Source organism: Dendrobates tinctorius, unplaced genomic scaffold, assembly GCF_039654945.1.
Source record: "Dendrobates tinctorius isolate UK_male_01 unplaced genomic scaffold, ASM3965494v1 ptg000020l, whole genome shotgun sequence".
In the NCBI taxonomy this organism is placed as follows: domain Eukaryota; kingdom Metazoa; phylum Chordata; class Amphibia; order Anura; family Dendrobatidae; genus Dendrobates; species Dendrobates tinctorius.
In genome coordinates this window covers 13,070,044-13,087,471 of record NW_027361688.1, presented here as the reverse complement: position 1 = coordinate 13,087,471, position 17,428 = coordinate 13,070,044, and the positions used below count along the sequence as shown (strand labels likewise).

Sequence of the window (17,428 nt, the reverse complement as noted above, 5' to 3'; positions counted from 1 at the left end):
TTTGCCTCTCTACAGGAACTAAGGGAGGGCCTTTGCCTCTCTACAGGAACTAAGGGAGGGCCTTTGCCTCTCTACAGGAACTAAGGGAGGGCCTTTGCCTCTCTACAGGAACTAAGGGAGGGCCTTTGCCTCTCTACAGGAACTAAGGGAGGGCCTTTGCCTCTCTACAGGAACTAAGGGAGGGCCTTTGCCTCTCTACAGGAACTAAGGGAGGGCCTTTGCCTCTCTACAGGAACTAAGGGAGGGCCTTTGCCTCTCTACAGGAACTAAGGGAGGGCCTTTGCCTCTCTACAGGAACTAAGGGAGGGCCTTTGCCTCTCTACAGGAACTAAGGGAGGGCCTTTGCCTCTCTACAGGAACTAAGGGAGGGCCTTTGCCTCTCTACAGGAACTAAGGGAGGGCCTTTGCCTCTCTACAGGAACTAAGGGAGGGCCTTTGCCTCTCTACAGGAACTAAGGGAGGGCCTTTGCCTCTCTACAGGAACTAAGGGAGGGCCTTTGCCTCTCTACAGGAACTAAGGGAGGGCCTTTGCCTCTCTACAGGAACTAAGGGAGGGCCTTTGCCTCTCTACAGGAACTAAGGGAGGGCCTTTGCCTCTCTACAGGAACTAAGGGAGGGCCTTTGCCTCTCTACAGGAACTAAGGGAGGGCCTTTGCCTCTCTACAGGAACTAAGGGAGGGCCTTTGCCTCTCTACAGGAACTAAGGGAGGGCCTTTGCCTCTCTACAGGAACTAAGGGAGGGCCTTTGCCTCTCTACAGGAACTAAGGGAGGGCCTTTGCCTCTCTACAGGAACTAAGGGAGGGCCTTTGCCTCTCTACAGGAACTAAGGGAGGGCCTTTGCCTCTCTACAGGAACTAAGGGAGGGCCTTTGCCTCTCTACAGGAACTAAGGGAGGGCCTTTGCCTCTCTACAGGAACTAAGGGAGGGCCTTTGCCTCTCTACAGGAACTAAGGGAGGGCCTTTGCCTCTCTACAGGAACTAAGGGAGGGCCTTTGCCTCTCTACAGGAACTAAGGGAGGGCCTTTGCCTCTCTACAGGAACTAAGGGAGGGCCTTTGCCTCTCTACAGGAACTAAGGGAGGGCCTTTGCCTCTCTACAGGAACTAAGGGAGGGCCTTTGCCTCTCTACAGGAACTAAGGGAGGGCCTTTGCCTCTCTACAGGAACTAAGGGAGGGCCTTTGCCTCTCTACAGGAACTAAGGGAGGGCCTTTGCCTCTCTACAGGAACTAAGGGAGGGCCTTTGCCTCTCTACAGGAACTAAGGGAGGGCCTTTGCCTCTCTACAGGAACTAAGGGAGGGCCTTTGCCTCTCTACAGGAACTAAGGGAGGGCCTTTGCCTCTCTACAGGAACTAAGGGAGGGCCTTTGCCTCTCTACAGGAACTAAGGGAGGGCCTTTGCCTCTCTACAGGAACTAAGGGAGGGCCTTTGCCTCTCTACAGGAACTAAGGGAGGGCCTTTGCCTCTCTACAGGAACTAAGGGAGGGCCTTTGCCTCTCTACAGGAACTAAGGGAGGGCCTTTGCCTCTCTACAGGAACTAAGGGAGGGCCTTTGCCTCTCTACAGGAACTAAGGGAGGGCCTTTGCCTCTCTACAGGAACTAAGGGAGGGCCTTTGCCTCTCTACAGGAACTAAGGGAGGGCCTTTGCCTCTCTACAGGAACTAAGGGAGGGCCTTTGCCTCTCTACAGGAACTAAGGGAGGGCCTTTGCCTCTCTACAGGAACTAAGGGAGGGCCTTTGCCTCTCTACAGGAACTAAGGGAGGGCCTTTGCCTCTCTACAGGAACTAAGGGAGGGCCTTTGCCTCTCTACAGGAACTAAGGGAGGGCCTTTGCCTCTCTACAGGAACTAAGGGAGGGCCTTTGCCTCTCTACAGGAACTAAGGGAGGGCCTTTGCCTCTCTACAGGAACTAAGGGAGGGCCTTTGCCTCTCTACAGGAACTAAGGGAGGGCCTTTGCCTCTCTACAGGAACTAAGGGAGGGCCTTTGCCTCTCTACAGGAACTAAGGGAGGGCCTTTGCCTCTCTACAGGAACTAAGGGAGGGCCTTTGCCTCTCTACAGGAACTAAGGGAGGGCCTTTGCCTCTCTACAGGAACTAAGGGAGGGCCTTTGCCTCTCTACAGGAACTAAGGGAGGGCCTTTGCCTCTCTACAGGAACTAAGGGAGGGCCTTTGCCTCTCTACAGGAACTAAGGGAGGGCCTTTGCCTCTCTACAGGAACTAAGGGAGGGCCTTTGCCTCTCTACAGGAACTAAGGGAGGGCCTTTGCCTCTCTACAGGAACTAAGGGAGGGCCTTTGCCTCTCTACAGGAACTAAGGGAGGGCCTTTGCCTCTCTACAGGAACTAAGGGAGGGCCTTTGCCTCTCTACAGGAACTAAGGGAGGGCCTTTGCCTCTCTACAGGAACTAAGGGAGGGCCTTTGCCTCTCTACAGGAACTAAGGGAGGGCCTTTGCCTCTCTACAGGAACTAAGGGAGGGCCTTTGCCTCTCTACAGGAACTAAGGGAGGGCCTTTGCCTCTCTACAGGAACTAAGGGAGGGCCTTTGCCTCTCTACAGGAACTAAGGGAGGGCCTTTGCCTCTCTACAGGAACTAAGGGAGGGCCTTTGCCTCTCTACAGGAACTAAGGGAGGGCCTTTGCCTCTCTACAGGAACTAAGGGAGGGCCTTTGCCTCTCTACAGGAACTAAGGGAGGGCCTTTGCCTCTCTACAGGAACTAAGGGAGGGCCTTTGCCTCTCTACAGGAACTAAGGGAGGGCCTTTGCCTCTCTACAGGAACTAAGGGAGGGCCTTTGCCTCTCTACAGGAACTAAGGGAGGGCCTTTGCCTCTCTACAGGAACTAAGGGAGGGCCTTTGCCTCTCTACAGGAACTAAGGGAGGGCCTTTGCCTCTCTACAGGAACTAAGGGAGGGCCTTTGCCTCTCTACAGGAACTAAGGGAGGGCCTTTGCCTCTCTACAGGAACTAAGGGAGGGCCTTTGCCTCTCTACAGGAACTAAGGGAGGGCCTTTGCCTCTCTACAGGAACTAAGGGAGGGCCTTTGCCTCTCTACAGGAACTAAGGGAGGGCCTTTGCCTCTCTACAGGAACTAAGGGAGGGCCTTTGCCTCTCTACAGGAACTAAGGGAGGGCCTTTGCCTCTCTACAGGAACTAAGGGAGGGCCTTTGCCTCTCTACAGGAACTAAGGGAGGGCCTTTGCCTCTCTACAGGAACTAAGGGAGGGCCTTTGCCTCTCTACAGGAACTAAGGGAGGGCCTTTGCCTCTCTACAGGAACTAAGGGAGGGCCTTTGCCTCTCTACAGGAACTAAGGGAGGGCCTTTGCCTCTCTACAGGAACTAAGGGAGGGCCTTTGCCTCTCTACAGGAACTAAGGGAGGGCCTTTGCCTCTCTACAGGAACTAAGGGAGGGCCTTTGCCTCTCTACAGGAACTAAGGGAGGGCCTTTGCCTCTCTACAGGAACTAAGGGAGGGCCTTTGCCTCTCTACAGGAACTAAGGGAGGGCCTTTGCCTCTCTACAGGAACTAAGGGAGGGCCTTTGCCTCTCTACAGGAACTAAGGGAGGGCCTTTGCCTCTCTACAGGAACTAAGGGAGGGCCTTTGCCTCTCTACAGGAACTAAGGGAGGGCCTTTGCCTCTCTACAGGAACTAAGGGAGGGCCTTTGCCTCTCTACAGGAACTAAGGGAGGGCCTTTGCCTCTCTACAGGAACTAAGGGAGGGCCTTTGCCTCTCTACAGGAACTAAGGGAGGGCCTTTGCCTCTCTACAGGAACTAAGGGAGGGCCTTTGCCTCTCTACAGGAACTAAGGGAGGGCCTTTGCCTCTCTACAGGAACTAAGGGAGGGCCTTTGCCTCTCTACAGGAACTAAGGGAGGGCCTTTGCCTCTCTACAGGAACTAAGGGAGGGCCTTTGCCTCTCTACAGGAACTAAGGGAGGGCCTTTGCCTCTCTACAGGAACTAAGGGAGGGCCTTTGCCTCTCTACAGGAACTAAGGGAGGGCCTTTGCCTCTCTACAGGAACTAAGGGAGGGCCTTTGCCTCTCTACAGGAACTAAGGGAGGGCCTTTGCCTCTCTACAGGAACTAAGGGAGGGCCTTTGCCTCTCTACAGGAACTAAGGGAGGGCCTTTGCCTCTCTACAGGAACTAAGGGAGGGCCTTTGCCTCTCTACAGGAACTAAGGGAGGGCCTTTGCCTCTCTACAGGAACTAAGGGAGGGCCTTTGCCTCTCTACAGGAACTAAGGGAGGGCCTTTGCCTCTCTACAGGAACTAAGGGAGGGCCTTTGCCTCTCTACAGGAACTAAGGGAGGGCCTTTGCCTCTCTACAGGAACTAAGGGAGGGCCTTTGCCTCTCTACAGGAACTAAGGGAGGGCCTTTGCCTCTCTACAGGAACTAAGGGAGGGCCTTTGCCTCTCTACAGGAACTAAGGGAGGGCCTTTGCCTCTCTACAGGAACTAAGGGAGGGCCTTTGCCTCTCTACAGGAACTAAGGGAGGGCCTTTGCCTCTCTACAGGAACTAAGGGAGGGCCTTTGCCTCTCTACAGGAACTAAGGGAGGGCCTTTGCCTCTCTACAGGAACTAAGGGAGGGCCTTTGCCTCTCTACAGGAACTAAGGGAGGGCCTTTGCCTCTCTACAGGAACTAAGGGAGGGCCTTTGCCTCTCTACAGGAACTAAGGGAGGGCCTTTGCCTCTCTACAGGAACTAAGGGAGGGCCTTTGCCTCTCTACAGGAACTAAGGGAGGGCCTTTGCCTCTCTACAGGAACTAAGGGAGGGCCTTTGCCTCTCTACAGGAACTAAGGGAGGGCCTTTGCCTCTCTACAGGAACTAAGGGAGGGCCTTTGCCTCTCTACAGGAACTAAGGGAGGGCCTTTGCCTCTCTACAGGAACTAAGGGAGGGCCTTTGCCTCTCTACAGGAACTAAGGGAGGGCCTTTGCCTCTCTACAGGAACTAAGGGAGGGCCTTTGCCTCTCTACAGGAACTAAGGGAGGGCCTTTGCCTCTCTACAGGAACTAAGGGAGGGCCTTTGCCTCTCTACAGGAACTAAGGGAGGGCCTTTGCCTCTCTACAGGAACTAAGGGAGGGCCTTTGCCTCTCTACAGGAACTAAGGGAGGGCCTTTGCCTCTCTACAGGAACTAAGGGAGGGCCTTTGCCTCTCTACAGGAACTAAGGGAGGGCCTTTGCCTCTCTACAGGAACTAAGGGAGGGCCTTTGCCTCTCTACAGGAACTAAGGGAGGGCCTTTGCCTCTCTACAGGAACTAAGGGAGGGCCTTTGCCTCTCTACAGGAACTAAGGGAGGGCCTTTGCCTCTCTACAGGAACTAAGGGAGGGCCTTTGCCTCTCTACAGGAACTAAGGGAGGGCCTTTGCCTCTCTACAGGAACTAAGGGAGGGCCTTTGCCTCTCTACAGGAACTAAGGGAGGGCCTTTGCCTCTCTACAGGAACTAAGGGAGGGCCTTTGCCTCTCTACAGGAACTAAGGGAGGGCCTTTGCCTCTCTACAGGAACTAAGGGAGGGCCTTTGCCTCTCTACAGGAACTAAGGGAGGGCCTTTGCCTCTCTACAGGAACTAAGGGAGGGCCTTTGCCTCTCTACAGGAACTAAGGGAGGGCCTTTGCCTCTCTACAGGAACTAAGGGAGGGCCTTTGCCTCTCTACAGGAACTAAGGGAGGGCCTTTGCCTCTCTACAGGAACTAAGGGAGGGCCTTTGCCTCTCTACAGGAACTAAGGGAGGGCCTTTGCCTCTCTACAGGAACTAAGGGAGGGCCTTTGCCTCTCTACAGGAACTAAGGGAGGGCCTTTGCCTCTCTACAGGAACTAAGGGAGGGCCTTTGCCTCTCTACAGGAACTAAGGGAGGGCCTTTGCCTCTCTACAGGAACTAAGGGAGGGCCTTTGCCTCTCTACAGGAACTAAGGGAGGGCCTTTGCCTCTCTACAGGAACTAAGGGAGGGCCTTTGCCTCTCTACAGGAACTAAGGGAGGGCCTTTGCCTCTCTACAGGAACTAAGGGAGGGCCTTTGCCTCTCTACAGGAACTAAGGGAGGGCCTTTGCCTCTCTACAGGAACTAAGGGAGGGCCTTTGCCTCTCTACAGGAACTAAGGGAGGGCCTTTGCCTCTCTACAGGAACTAAGGGAGGGCCTTTGCCTCTCTACAGGAACTAAGGGAGGGCCTTTGCCTCTCTACAGGAACTAAGGGAGGGCCTTTGCCTCTCTACAGGAACTAAGGGAGGGCCTTTGCCTCTCTACAGGAACTAAGGGAGGGCCTTTGCCTCTCTACAGGAACTAAGGGAGGGCCTTTGCCTCTCTACAGGAACTAAGGGAGGGCCTTTGCCTCTCTACAGGAACTAAGGGAGGGCCTTTGCCTCTCTACAGGAACTAAGGGAGGGCCTTTGCCTCTCTACAGGAACTAAGGGAGGGCCTTTGCCTCTCTACAGGAACTAAGGGAGGGCCTTTGCCTCTCTACAGGAACTAAGGGAGGGCCTTTGCCTCTCTACAGGAACTAAGGGAGGGCCTTTGCCTCTCTACAGGAACTAAGGGAGGGCCTTTGCCTCTCTACAGGAACTAAGGGAGGGCCTTTGCCTCTCTACAGGAACTAAGGGAGGGCCTTTGCCTCTCTACAGGAACTAAGGGAGGGCCTTTGCCTCTCTACAGGAACTAAGGGAGGGCCTTTGCCTCTCTACAGGAACTAAGGGAGGGCCTTTGCCTCTCTACAGGAACTAAGGGAGGGCCTTTGCCTCTCTACAGGAACTAAGGGAGGGCCTTTGCCTCTCTACAGGAACTAAGGGAGGGCCTTTGCCTCTCTACAGGAACTAAGGGAGGGCCTTTGCCTCTCTACAGGAACTAAGGGAGGGCCTTTGCCTCTCTACAGGAACTAAGGGAGGGCCTTTGCCTCTCTACAGGAACTAAGGGAGGGCCTTTGCCTCTCTACAGGAACTAAGGGAGGGCCTTTGCCTCTCTACAGGAACTAAGGGAGGGCCTTTGCCTCTCTACAGGAACTAAGGGAGGGCCTTTGCCTCTCTACAGGAACTAAGGGAGGGCCTTTGCCTCTCTACAGGAACTAAGGGAGGGCCTTTGCCTCTCTACAGGAACTAAGGGAGGGCCTTTGCCTCTCTACAGGAACTAAGGGAGGGCCTTTGCCTCTCTACAGGAACTAAGGGAGGGCCTTTGCCTCTCTACAGGAACTAAGGGAGGGCCTTTGCCTCTCTACAGGAACTAAGGGAGGGCCTTTGCCTCTCTACAGGAACTAAGGGAGGGCCTTTGCCTCTCTACAGGAACTAAGGGAGGGCCTTTGCCTCTCTACAGGAACTAAGGGAGGGCCTTTGCCTCTCTACAGGAACTAAGGGAGGGCCTTTGCCTCTCTACAGGAACTAAGGGAGGGCCTTTGCCTCTCTACAGGAACTAAGGGAGGGCCTTTGCCTCTCTACAGGAACTAAGGGAGGGCCTTTGCCTCTCTACAGGAACTAAGGGAGGGCCTTTGCCTCTCTACAGGAACTAAGGGAGGGCCTTTGCCTCTCTACAGGAACTAAGGGAGGGCCTTTGCCTCTCTACAGGAACTAAGGGAGGGCCTTTGCCTCTCTACAGGAACTAAGGGAGGGCCTTTGCCTCTCTACAGGAACTAAGGGAGGGCCTTTGCCTCTCTACAGGAACTAAGGGAGGGCCTTTGCCTCTCTACAGGAACTAAGGGAGGGCCTTTGCCTCTCTACAGGAACTAAGGGAGGGCCTTTGCCTCTCTACAGGAACTAAGGGAGGGCCTTTGCCTCTCTACAGGAACTAAGGGAGGGCCTTTGCCTCTCTACAGGAACTAAGGGAGGGCCTTTGCCTCTCTACAGGAACTAAGGGAGGGCCTTTGCCTCTCTACAGGAACTAAGGGAGGGCCTTTGCCTCTCTACAGGAACTAAGGGAGGGCCTTTGCCTCTCTACAGGAACTAAGGGAGGGCCTTTGCCTCTCTACAGGAACTAAGGGAGGGCCTTTGCCTCTCTACAGGAACTAAGGGAGGGCCTTTGCCTCTCTACAGGAACTAAGGGAGGGCCTTTGCCTCTCTACAGGAACTAAGGGAGGGCCTTTGCCTCTCTACAGGAACTAAGGGAGGGCCTTTGCCTCTCTACAGGAACTAAGGGAGGGCCTTTGCCTCTCTACAGGAACTAAGGGAGGGCCTTTGCCTCTCTACAGGAACTAAGGGAGGGCCTTTGCCTCTCTACAGGAACTAAGGGAGGGCCTTTGCCTCTCTACAGGAACTAAGGGAGGGCCTTTGCCTCTCTACAGGAACTAAGGGAGGGCCTTTGCCTCTCTACAGGAACTAAGGGAGGGCCTTTGCCTCTCTACAGGAACTAAGGGAGGGCCTTTGCCTCTCTACAGGAACTAAGGGAGGGCCTTTGCCTCTCTACAGGAACTAAGGGAGGGCCTTTGCCTCTCTACAGGAACTAAGGGAGGGCCTTTGCCTCTCTACAGGAACTAAGGGAGGGCCTTTGCCTCTCTACAGGAACTAAGGGAGGGCCTTTGCCTCTCTACAGGAACTAAGGGAGGGCCTTTGCCTCTCTACAGGAACTAAGGGAGGGCCTTTGCCTCTCTACAGGAACTAAGGGAGGGCCTTTGCCTCTCTACAGGAACTAAGGGAGGGCCTTTGCCTCTCTACAGGAACTAAGGGAGGGCCTTTGCCTCTCTACAGGAACTAAGGGAGGGCCTTTGCCTCTCTACAGGAACTAAGGGAGGGCCTTTGCCTCTCTACAGGAACTAAGGGAGGGCCTTTGCCTCTCTACAGGAACTAAGGGAGGGCCTTTGCCTCTCTACAGGAACTAAGGGAGGGCCTTTGCCTCTCTACAGGAACTAAGGGAGGGCCTTTGCCTCTCTACAGGAACTAAGGGAGGGCCTTTGCCTCTCTACAGGAACTAAGGGAGGGCCTTTGCCTCTCTACAGGAACTAAGGGAGGGCCTTTGCCTCTCTACAGGAACTAAGGGAGGGCCTTTGCCTCTCTACAGGAACTAAGGGAGGGCCTTTGCCTCTCTACAGGAACTAAGGGAGGGCCTTTGCCTCTCTACAGGAACTAAGGGAGGGCCTTTGCCTCTCTACAGGAACTAAGGGAGGGCCTTTGCCTCTCTACAGGAACTAAGGGAGGGCCTTTGCCTCTCTACAGGAACTAAGGGAGGGCCTTTGCCTCTCTACAGGAACTAAGGGAGGGCCTTTGCCTCTCTACAGGAACTAAGGGAGGGCCTTTGCCTCTCTACAGGAACTAAGGGAGGGCCTTTGCCTCTCTACAGGAACTAAGGGAGGGCCTTTGCCTCTCTACAGGAACTAAGGGAGGGCCTTTGCCTCTCTACAGGAACTAAGGGAGGGCCTTTGCCTCTCTACAGGAACTAAGGGAGGGCCTTTGCCTCTCTACAGGAACTAAGGGAGGGCCTTTGCCTCTCTACAGGAACTAAGGGAGGGCCTTTGCCTCTCTACAGGAACTAAGGGAGGGCCTTTGCCTCTCTACAGGAACTAAGGGAGGGCCTTTGCCTCTCTACAGGAACTAAGGGAGGGCCTTTGCCTCTCTACAGGAACTAAGGGAGGGCCTTTGCCTCTCTACAGGAACTAAGGGAGGGCCTTTGCCTCTCTACAGGAACTAAGGGAGGGCCTTTGCCTCTCTACAGGAACTAAGGGAGGGCCTTTGCCTCTCTACAGGAACTAAGGGAGGGCCTTTGCCTCTCTACAGGAACTAAGGGAGGGCCTTTGCCTCTCTACAGGAAGTAAGGGAGGGCCTTTGTCTCTCTACAGGAAGTAAGGGAGGGCCTTTGTCTCTCTACAGGAAGTAAGGGAGGGCCTTTGTCTCTCTACAGGAAGTAAGGGAGGGCCTTTGTCTCTCTACAGGAAGTAAGGGAGGGCCTTTGTCTCTACAGGAAGTAAGGGAGGGCCTTTGTCTCTACAGGAAGTAAGGGAGGGCCTTTGTCTCTACAGGAAGTAAGGGAGGGCCTTTGTCTCTCTTCTTTTGATCTCATGTCTGTCAAACTGAAAACAAAAATGAGAGAAGCAGGCTCTCCGTTCAGGGTAGGCAATCAATCGGAAAGGAAACTCCAGCACGTAAAATGCCGTCAGAATGCCCATAAAAATAACCACCCACTTAATAAATTAAAAAGAGAAGATGGCAAGTTACAGAGCACAAGATTTCTGACAGTTCCAGTCCACATTAGACTGGTTTGAGCACCAAAGGCAGATTTAACTTGTTAGGGATAAATGCAACAAACCATGCATTTCTACAAGTTTTTGTGTGAAAATTTTTTTACACTTTACACAGTTAATTCTTTTGTTCCTGACAAGGCTACGTAAGTTGATAATGGAGGGGTAACAAATAAAAAGCAACAAATAGACACACATTGTATAAAACAATATAAAAAAAAGACAAAACAACCATATAAAAATGTGAAACAATGAACTTACTCACCCAGGCAATTATGTCCATCATGGGCCAACATAAATCCATCATAGCACGTACATCTATAATTCCCTGGTATATTAATACATTCATGAACGCATCCACCATTGTAGTCATTGTCACACTCATCAATATCTGGAATAAAGAAATTACATTTTGGTGAGCTCATCCTATATATACGGTATATACGCATAATGCAGGAAATTTAAATTTATAATCCACTATTTATAGAGCAGCATATAATCAATCACTTCACATTGGCTGCTGTATATATTTACCTTATATAGCAGCAACATATTCTATAGAGTGGTACACAACAGCCCCTATCGGATTACCCTAGATAAAACACGCTTATACTAGGGTCAATTCAATCAATGTATCACAAAGATTTTGGAGTGCTACCCAAAACAAAAATCACACCAACCCTGTTCAAAATCAAATTGTGCCTCTAATATAAAATTTACTTCCCTTTCTAACCAAGCGAAAATTAATTTTCAAACCACACTTAAGTGAGTGATCAACACCATAAAAAAGGACGTCTGGATTTTTTTCCCATTTCAATTACCTCCAGCGATTGGCGCTGCTCCACTGATTCTGGAACAGTTTTAGTTTTTCTTCTGCGCCACTCCATTCCAAAGTTATGCCCCATGGTAATACTGGTAGGCGTGGCTAAGTTTCTATTGGCCAGCATCAGAGGACAAAAAGGAAACGCCCACAGGGAAGATCTACACGCTCGGTTAGGTAAAGGGAAAAATTTACCAGAATTAACGGGGGCATAACTTTGGAACGGAGGATCACAGAAGAAAAATAAAACCTGCTCCAGAATCAGTGAAGCAGAACCAATCAGAGAATGTGCTTAGTGTTAATTAAAAAAATTAAGTGAAATGTCCCCTTTAATTCAAAAATTGTAAGTAGAAAGTTTATCTTTGAGAAGTCTTTCTCAAAAAAAGCAATATGTAATCAGATGTATATAAAGTCATAGGGCGTCACGGTGGCTCAGTGGTTAGCGCTGCAGCCTTGCAGCGCTGGGGTCCCAGGTTCGAATCCCACCAAGGACAACATCTGCAAGGAGTTTGTATGTTCTCCCCGTGTTTGCGTGGGTTTCCTCCGGGTACTCCGGTTTCCTCCCACATTCTAAAGACATACTGATAGGGAATTTAGATTGTGAGCCCCATCGGGACAGTGATGATAATGTGTGCAAACTGTAAAGCGCTGCGGAATTTGTTAGCGCTATATAAAAATAAAGATTATTATTATATGCCTTGGCAAATCCTTTGTATACAAATATGCCTTGGCAAATCCTTTGTATACAATATACACTGACCGCCATGTCATGCTCTGTCCATGGTACTGATGAAACTGAGGGTATAAAGGAGCCAAAACAATTTAGGAACTTTGGCTCAGCAAGACAAGAACAGGTATAAATTATAAACCAAATTCAGACAGGTTTGGATGAAATTATCACAAAATTAACCTGGCACAGTTGATTTTTTTCCCCTCGGCGTCTTAAAAAATGTATTTTTGCCCCTCAAAACAACGTCAATATTCAAAAAACTTCCATCGGTTTGTGCTGAATTTAAGATTTTTTTTTTTTTTTTTACAATTAAGATCTATACATTTTGGGGCATGGTACAGTTATTTCAAGGTCTATGGGTATCGTTTTTGCTGGTGGGGACCATTAAGAGGATGAAAGGAGACTTATAGGCCAGTCAGTGTTTCATGGGCCAATGGGATAAGAGGTAATTTGCTTAGTCACTTCAAACCTTTTTGTCTTCATTTTTATTTTAATGGGGTTAAAATTGTCAAAAGAAAAAAAACTGCGTTCAAAATTCAATCCTGCAACATTTCCCATGTAGGAACAGCATCCCCTAGCTGCCATTATATCGTGAATTTATATTGCGAATTGATCGAAGGTGCTAATTAATCCTCAGTTTCGACTTTGTCGATTTTCTTTCTTTTTTGGAGACGTAATTTCGCTTTTATTGCACTTTAAACTGGCAATACAGTTCCAGTCCATCCTACACTCTGCTGCCCGACTAATCCACCTGTCTCCCCGTTATTCCCCAGCCTCCCCCCTATGCCAGGCCCTTCACTGACTTCCTATTGCCCAGAGGCTCCAATTCAAAACCCTAACCATGACATACAAAGCCATCCACAACCTGTCTCCTCCATACATCTGTGACATGGTCTCTAGGTACCTACCCGCACGCAACCTTCGATCATCTCAAGATCTCCTTCTCTACTCCCCCCTTATCTCTTCTTCCCACAACCGCATACAAGACTTCTCCCGTGCTTCCCCCATACTCTGGAACTCTCTGCCGCAACACATCAGACTCTCACCATCAACAAGAACCTGAAGACCCACCTGTTCCGACAAGCCTACAGCCTGCAATGATCCTCGGTCTACTGAACCACCGCATGACCTGCTCTACCCTCTCCTACTGTATCCTCACCCATCCCTGTAGACTGTGAGCCCTCGCGGGCAGGGTCCCTTCTCCTTCTGTACTTGTGTGTCCCTTGTCTTACACATGTTTATTATACTTGTCTATATTTCCCCTTTTCATATGTAAAGCGCCATGGAATAAATGGCGCTATATAAATGCATAATAATAAGAATCTAATCTTGTCATCTAAAAAAATAACTAAAGAACACAGGTAAAAGTAGGTAATAAAGCACATGTTTGTTAACATTATTGTGCTGGTTCATCAACTTTTTTAATTTTTTTTTTTATTTGGCAACACCGTGAACTGAAATTCCTTTGTCTGTGCCAACCATGCCTGACATCCAAAAGGCACTAGAAAAGATTTAAAAAAAAAAAAAAAAAATTTCACCTTTCAGGACGTTCGCTACGATGACCCACTTGCTGCCGTGAATAGGAGCCCAGTTCTGTTTCATACCTTCCATGGAGGTCTACGGGGTTATGTTTTTCTCTTGCGGAGAGTGATAAACGAAGCCTGGCATGTTAGAGTGAGGAGACTTATAGGCCATGCATGCTCCCCTGAGAATTTAAATATGCAAATTGTCTCTTCGATGGGAAAGACCAGGACTAGTGTCTCTCTCCACCAGCGCCATAACAGCTACAAGGGCATCAGTGTTCCTAATATTTTGAACAGATCAAAAACAAGGTAGAGGAACACAGTACTAAGTAGGGGTGAGCTGACCACTTGCGCATAAGCAAGCCCAAATGCACCATAAAAGTAAGGTGGGGGCCCCCAACCGGTTTCCCCCAGATGTGTGGCTCACAGCTTTTTTCTAGCTAGAAGCCATGAAAAGTAGGGCTCTAATTGGCAACTTTTGCTAGCAGACCTAGCACCATGTGCTACAGGTGTCTGCTAAAAGAGTGGCCTAGTGAAATGATGCCCCCCAGAAGAGAGCAGCTCACGATACACCAGGGCGGTGGGATTATGAGAGCTGGATGAGATAGTAAGGTTAACGTGATAGCACTCGGCTCAGAAACCATGGATTAAAGTTAAAACCGGAACGGAAATGGTGGGCACAAGGTGTGAACACTGGGAACGAGCTTTGGTTGTCAGACAGGGATTGGGGGGGCGCTAGATGTCACTACTGTGAGAGTGCTCTGGATGGGGCTTCGAACCACCTTTCAGAACTTAATGTGGCTCTCACGGTAAAAATGGTTGGGAACCAATGGCATAGGCGTTGGTATCTAAGTCTGCCCCTCAGTCCGTTGATCTCTGCTACCATTGAACATGAATACTATCAGACTATCAGCAGTGAAAGATTTTTTTTTTAGGAGAGCTATTAAATGTGCTCTCCCATTATTATAACTTAGTACCAATCCACTGGGACCCCCACAAATCACATGAACGAGGGTGGTCTTACGCCATTATTTTGAATGAATGCTGCCACTTCGTTCATTGCCTATAGAACAGACACTGTTGAACACAGACTTTGGCCATCTCCATATGTCCCCTATACCAGACTGAAGTTCCTTTCCAACAGAGAACACAGTTAGGACCCCTTTTCTCGAGAACCCAGTAAGCAGTACCTTAAAACCTATCCTATGCATAGTTGATAAGTTTTTCCCTTTACGGGCTTGCCCCACACCAAAGACTTCGACATTTACCGTACTTGCCCTTTCTTAAAAAGGAGGTGCACACTTAGAGAAAACACAAATACACTTTAACGTCAGCTGAACTCGCAAATTTCTGGCCATCTATGGAGTATGTAGGTCTCCTGACCCTCCCCACATGATGTCGGAGAAGAGGAGGATCGTTTGATTTGCATTCAAAATATCATAATTTTGATCAGTGGAGAGACAAGCTGCTGCCGGAAGAGATTGGCAGTGGTTCTCTCGAGAATGCAGAAATGTTTGCTTGAGCTGCTCACTCCTGGGAATGGGTGAGTCGAAGACGACAGTTGTCGGCCAAAATGATCGTTCAACCAAAAGTTACTGGAACACACGTAGGGACATCAAGTGAGAAAAAAAAAACTTTCAAAATGTTTTTGGAGAGTCACCTTATGCCCTAAAGCAGGGGCGGGGAAAGAAATTTACTCCGGCCCTCTGTCACATTCCCGGGGGATTCAGTACTCTGGCCACCAACCCTTTAAGAGTGTATCCACGCAGCGTTAATTACTGAATGCGGTGGTGCATATAACTCTGAACTAAGTATTGATGCAGACCAGTTCAAGTATCAAAACGTTCTTTGTTGGCAGAGTTAGCACACTCTGTGATCCTGTCCCACTACTTGTGACGTGTTAACCACCTGCAGTCTCCTGTAGTCTGGGTCGCCTATGTGATGTGTATATAAACAGCAGTCAGTGTCTCCTATGTGATGTATGCATACAGCAGTCAGTGTCTCATATGTGATGTATACAAACAGCAGTCAGTGTCTCCTATGTGATGTATACATACAGCAGTGAGTGTCTCCTATGTGATGTGTATATACACAGCAGTCTGACTCCTATGTGATGTATACATACAGCTGTTTCAGTATCTTATGTGATGTGTACCATATATACTGCTGTCTCAGTCTCCTATGTGATGTATAGACAGCTGTCTCGATGTCTCCTAAGTGATGTATATAGAGCAGACCTCCCCCTGCTTAAATGCTATAAACATTATGTGAGCAGTGATGCATATTACACCACAGGTCTTCTCAAAGTTGGAAATTCATCTGTGTTAAGAACAACATACCGCTGCAAGCTTTTCTTTCCAAACAGTTGACTGCGCTCCAAACTGATGGATGCAAACCTGGTGGAGCCTCACACACCTCCCCAAATAGAAGCCATTCCAGCCATGACATTAGGGGCGAATTATTTAGAAGGATCATTTTTAAGTTGATAATTTTGTATGGCCCATGAATGAAGGTACAGATGTCCAAATAGCCAAACAGGTTCCCCACCCCTGCCGTGGAGGGTAAAAGTTTCATTTTATTTGTAAAAATAAAATAAAAGTCAAACAAGAAGTGCTAAATATTACAATGCTATTTTTGTAACTTTCAGCATAAAAAAAAAATATCGTTTGGTATAAAACTGGCAGCCGAGACAGTACTGGTGGTTCAAGTAAAGTGTGACTGCTCTGCCCATTAGGAAACACTACGACCACAATTACAACCTCAGTGAACTTCCTTCCACCCCGTCTGGTGAATCGTTCGCCCCTTTGGGTCCCCAGCTCGGGTGATTTATATCTCAGCTTCCCAATATTCAAAGCTTATTGCGATCCTCAACATCCAAGAAGACCAAGTCTGTAATTATGGGTGCTCAATAGCCAACGTGTCGCTGCCAAATAATAGATTTTTTAAGTATTTGAAAGCATTGAACTTGCAAGAAAATGAGAATCAATTACTTGACACAAAGGGCGGCTGTTTTTGTAGGCAGCGGCTCCCGAGATAATTTGTTTTCTGTATTATCCTTTACCATAAGAAAAGTGCTTTATATTGGGAGGTTTTCCTGCGCTGCCATATCCAATTATTGGTCTTCTAACTCTCCGCTAAGCTCTGGATGAAACCAGACTCCAAAATACTCAGCTTTTCTCCCCTCTAAGTGAACCGCAGAAGTAATATTTAAACCGTCCCTCCCCCAGCTAAACCGAGCTCAGCTCTTCGGGTGCCAGGTTAGGAAACTTTGCTATTTTTGCAAATTGTTGGGCAATCGGACGTAAGACATTTTTGTCATTGTTTCAAAATAATTTTGTTATTGTTCATTTAGAAATCAACTCTGTAGATATAACACCAGCGCTCATTTATCTCTCTTCCCCTACATCCAACAGCAGGTTGATGTCTGTTTTGGATAGATCCCCTTTTAGGGATCTGAAAAAAATAAATAATAAGCTGAATTTGACAGTTTTGATGGAGGTCATCAAAAAAGGGCGAGACAACTCAGAAGAGAGAGAGAGCGGGGGGGCAAGAGAGAGAGAGAGCGGGGGGGCAAGAGAGAGAGAGAGGGCGGGGGGCGAGAGAGAGAGAGGGCGGGGGGGCAAGAGAGAGGGCGGGGGGGCAAGAGAGAGGGCGGGGGGGCAAGAGAGAGGGCGGGGGGGCAAGAGAGAGGGCGGGGGGGCAAGAGAGAGGGCGGGGGGGCAAGAGAGAGGGCGGGGGGGCAAGAGAGAGGGCGGGGGGGCAAGAGAGAGGGCGGGGGGGCAAGAGAGAGAGGGCGGGGGGGCAAGAGAGAGAGGGCGGGGGGCAAGAGAGAGAGAGGGCGGGGGGCAAGAGAGAGAGAGGGCGGGGGGCAAGAGAGAGAGGGCGGGGGGCAAGAGAGAGAGGGCGGGGGGCAAGAGAGAGAGGGCGGGGGGCAAGAGAGAGAGAGGGCGGGGGGCAAGAGAGAGAGGGCGGGGGGCAAGAGAGAGAGGGCGGGGGGCAAGAGAGAGAGGGCGGGGGGCAAGAGAGAGAGGGCGGGGGGCAAGAGAGAGAGAGGGCGGGGGGCAAGAGAGAGAGAGGGCGGGGGGCAAGAGAGAGAGAGGGCGGGGGGCAAAAGAGAGAGAGGGCGGGGGGCAAGAGAGAGAGGGCGGGGGGCAAGAGAGAGAGAGGGCGGGGGGCAAGAGAGAGAGGGCGGGGGGCAAGAGAGAGA

The 17,428-nt window shown here is 50.2% G+C and overlaps 1 protein-coding gene across 6 annotated transcripts in view; it reads right to left on the bottom strand.

Moving 5' to 3' along the window:
- The window catches only part of SCUBE1 (signal peptide, CUB domain and EGF like domain containing 1), a 266,698-nt gene that overhangs the window by 227,655 nt on the left and 21,615 nt on the right, over window positions 1–17,428 (bottom strand). For all 6 annotated transcript variants that reach the window (XM_073567715.1, XM_073567716.1, XM_073567713.1 and 3 more), the window contains exon 3: window positions 10,414–10,539. In XM_073567715.1, coding sequence (XP_073423816.1) covers window positions 10,414–10,539 — 126 coding nt within the window. The remainder of the gene's footprint in view (window positions 1–10,413; window positions 10,540–17,428) is intronic.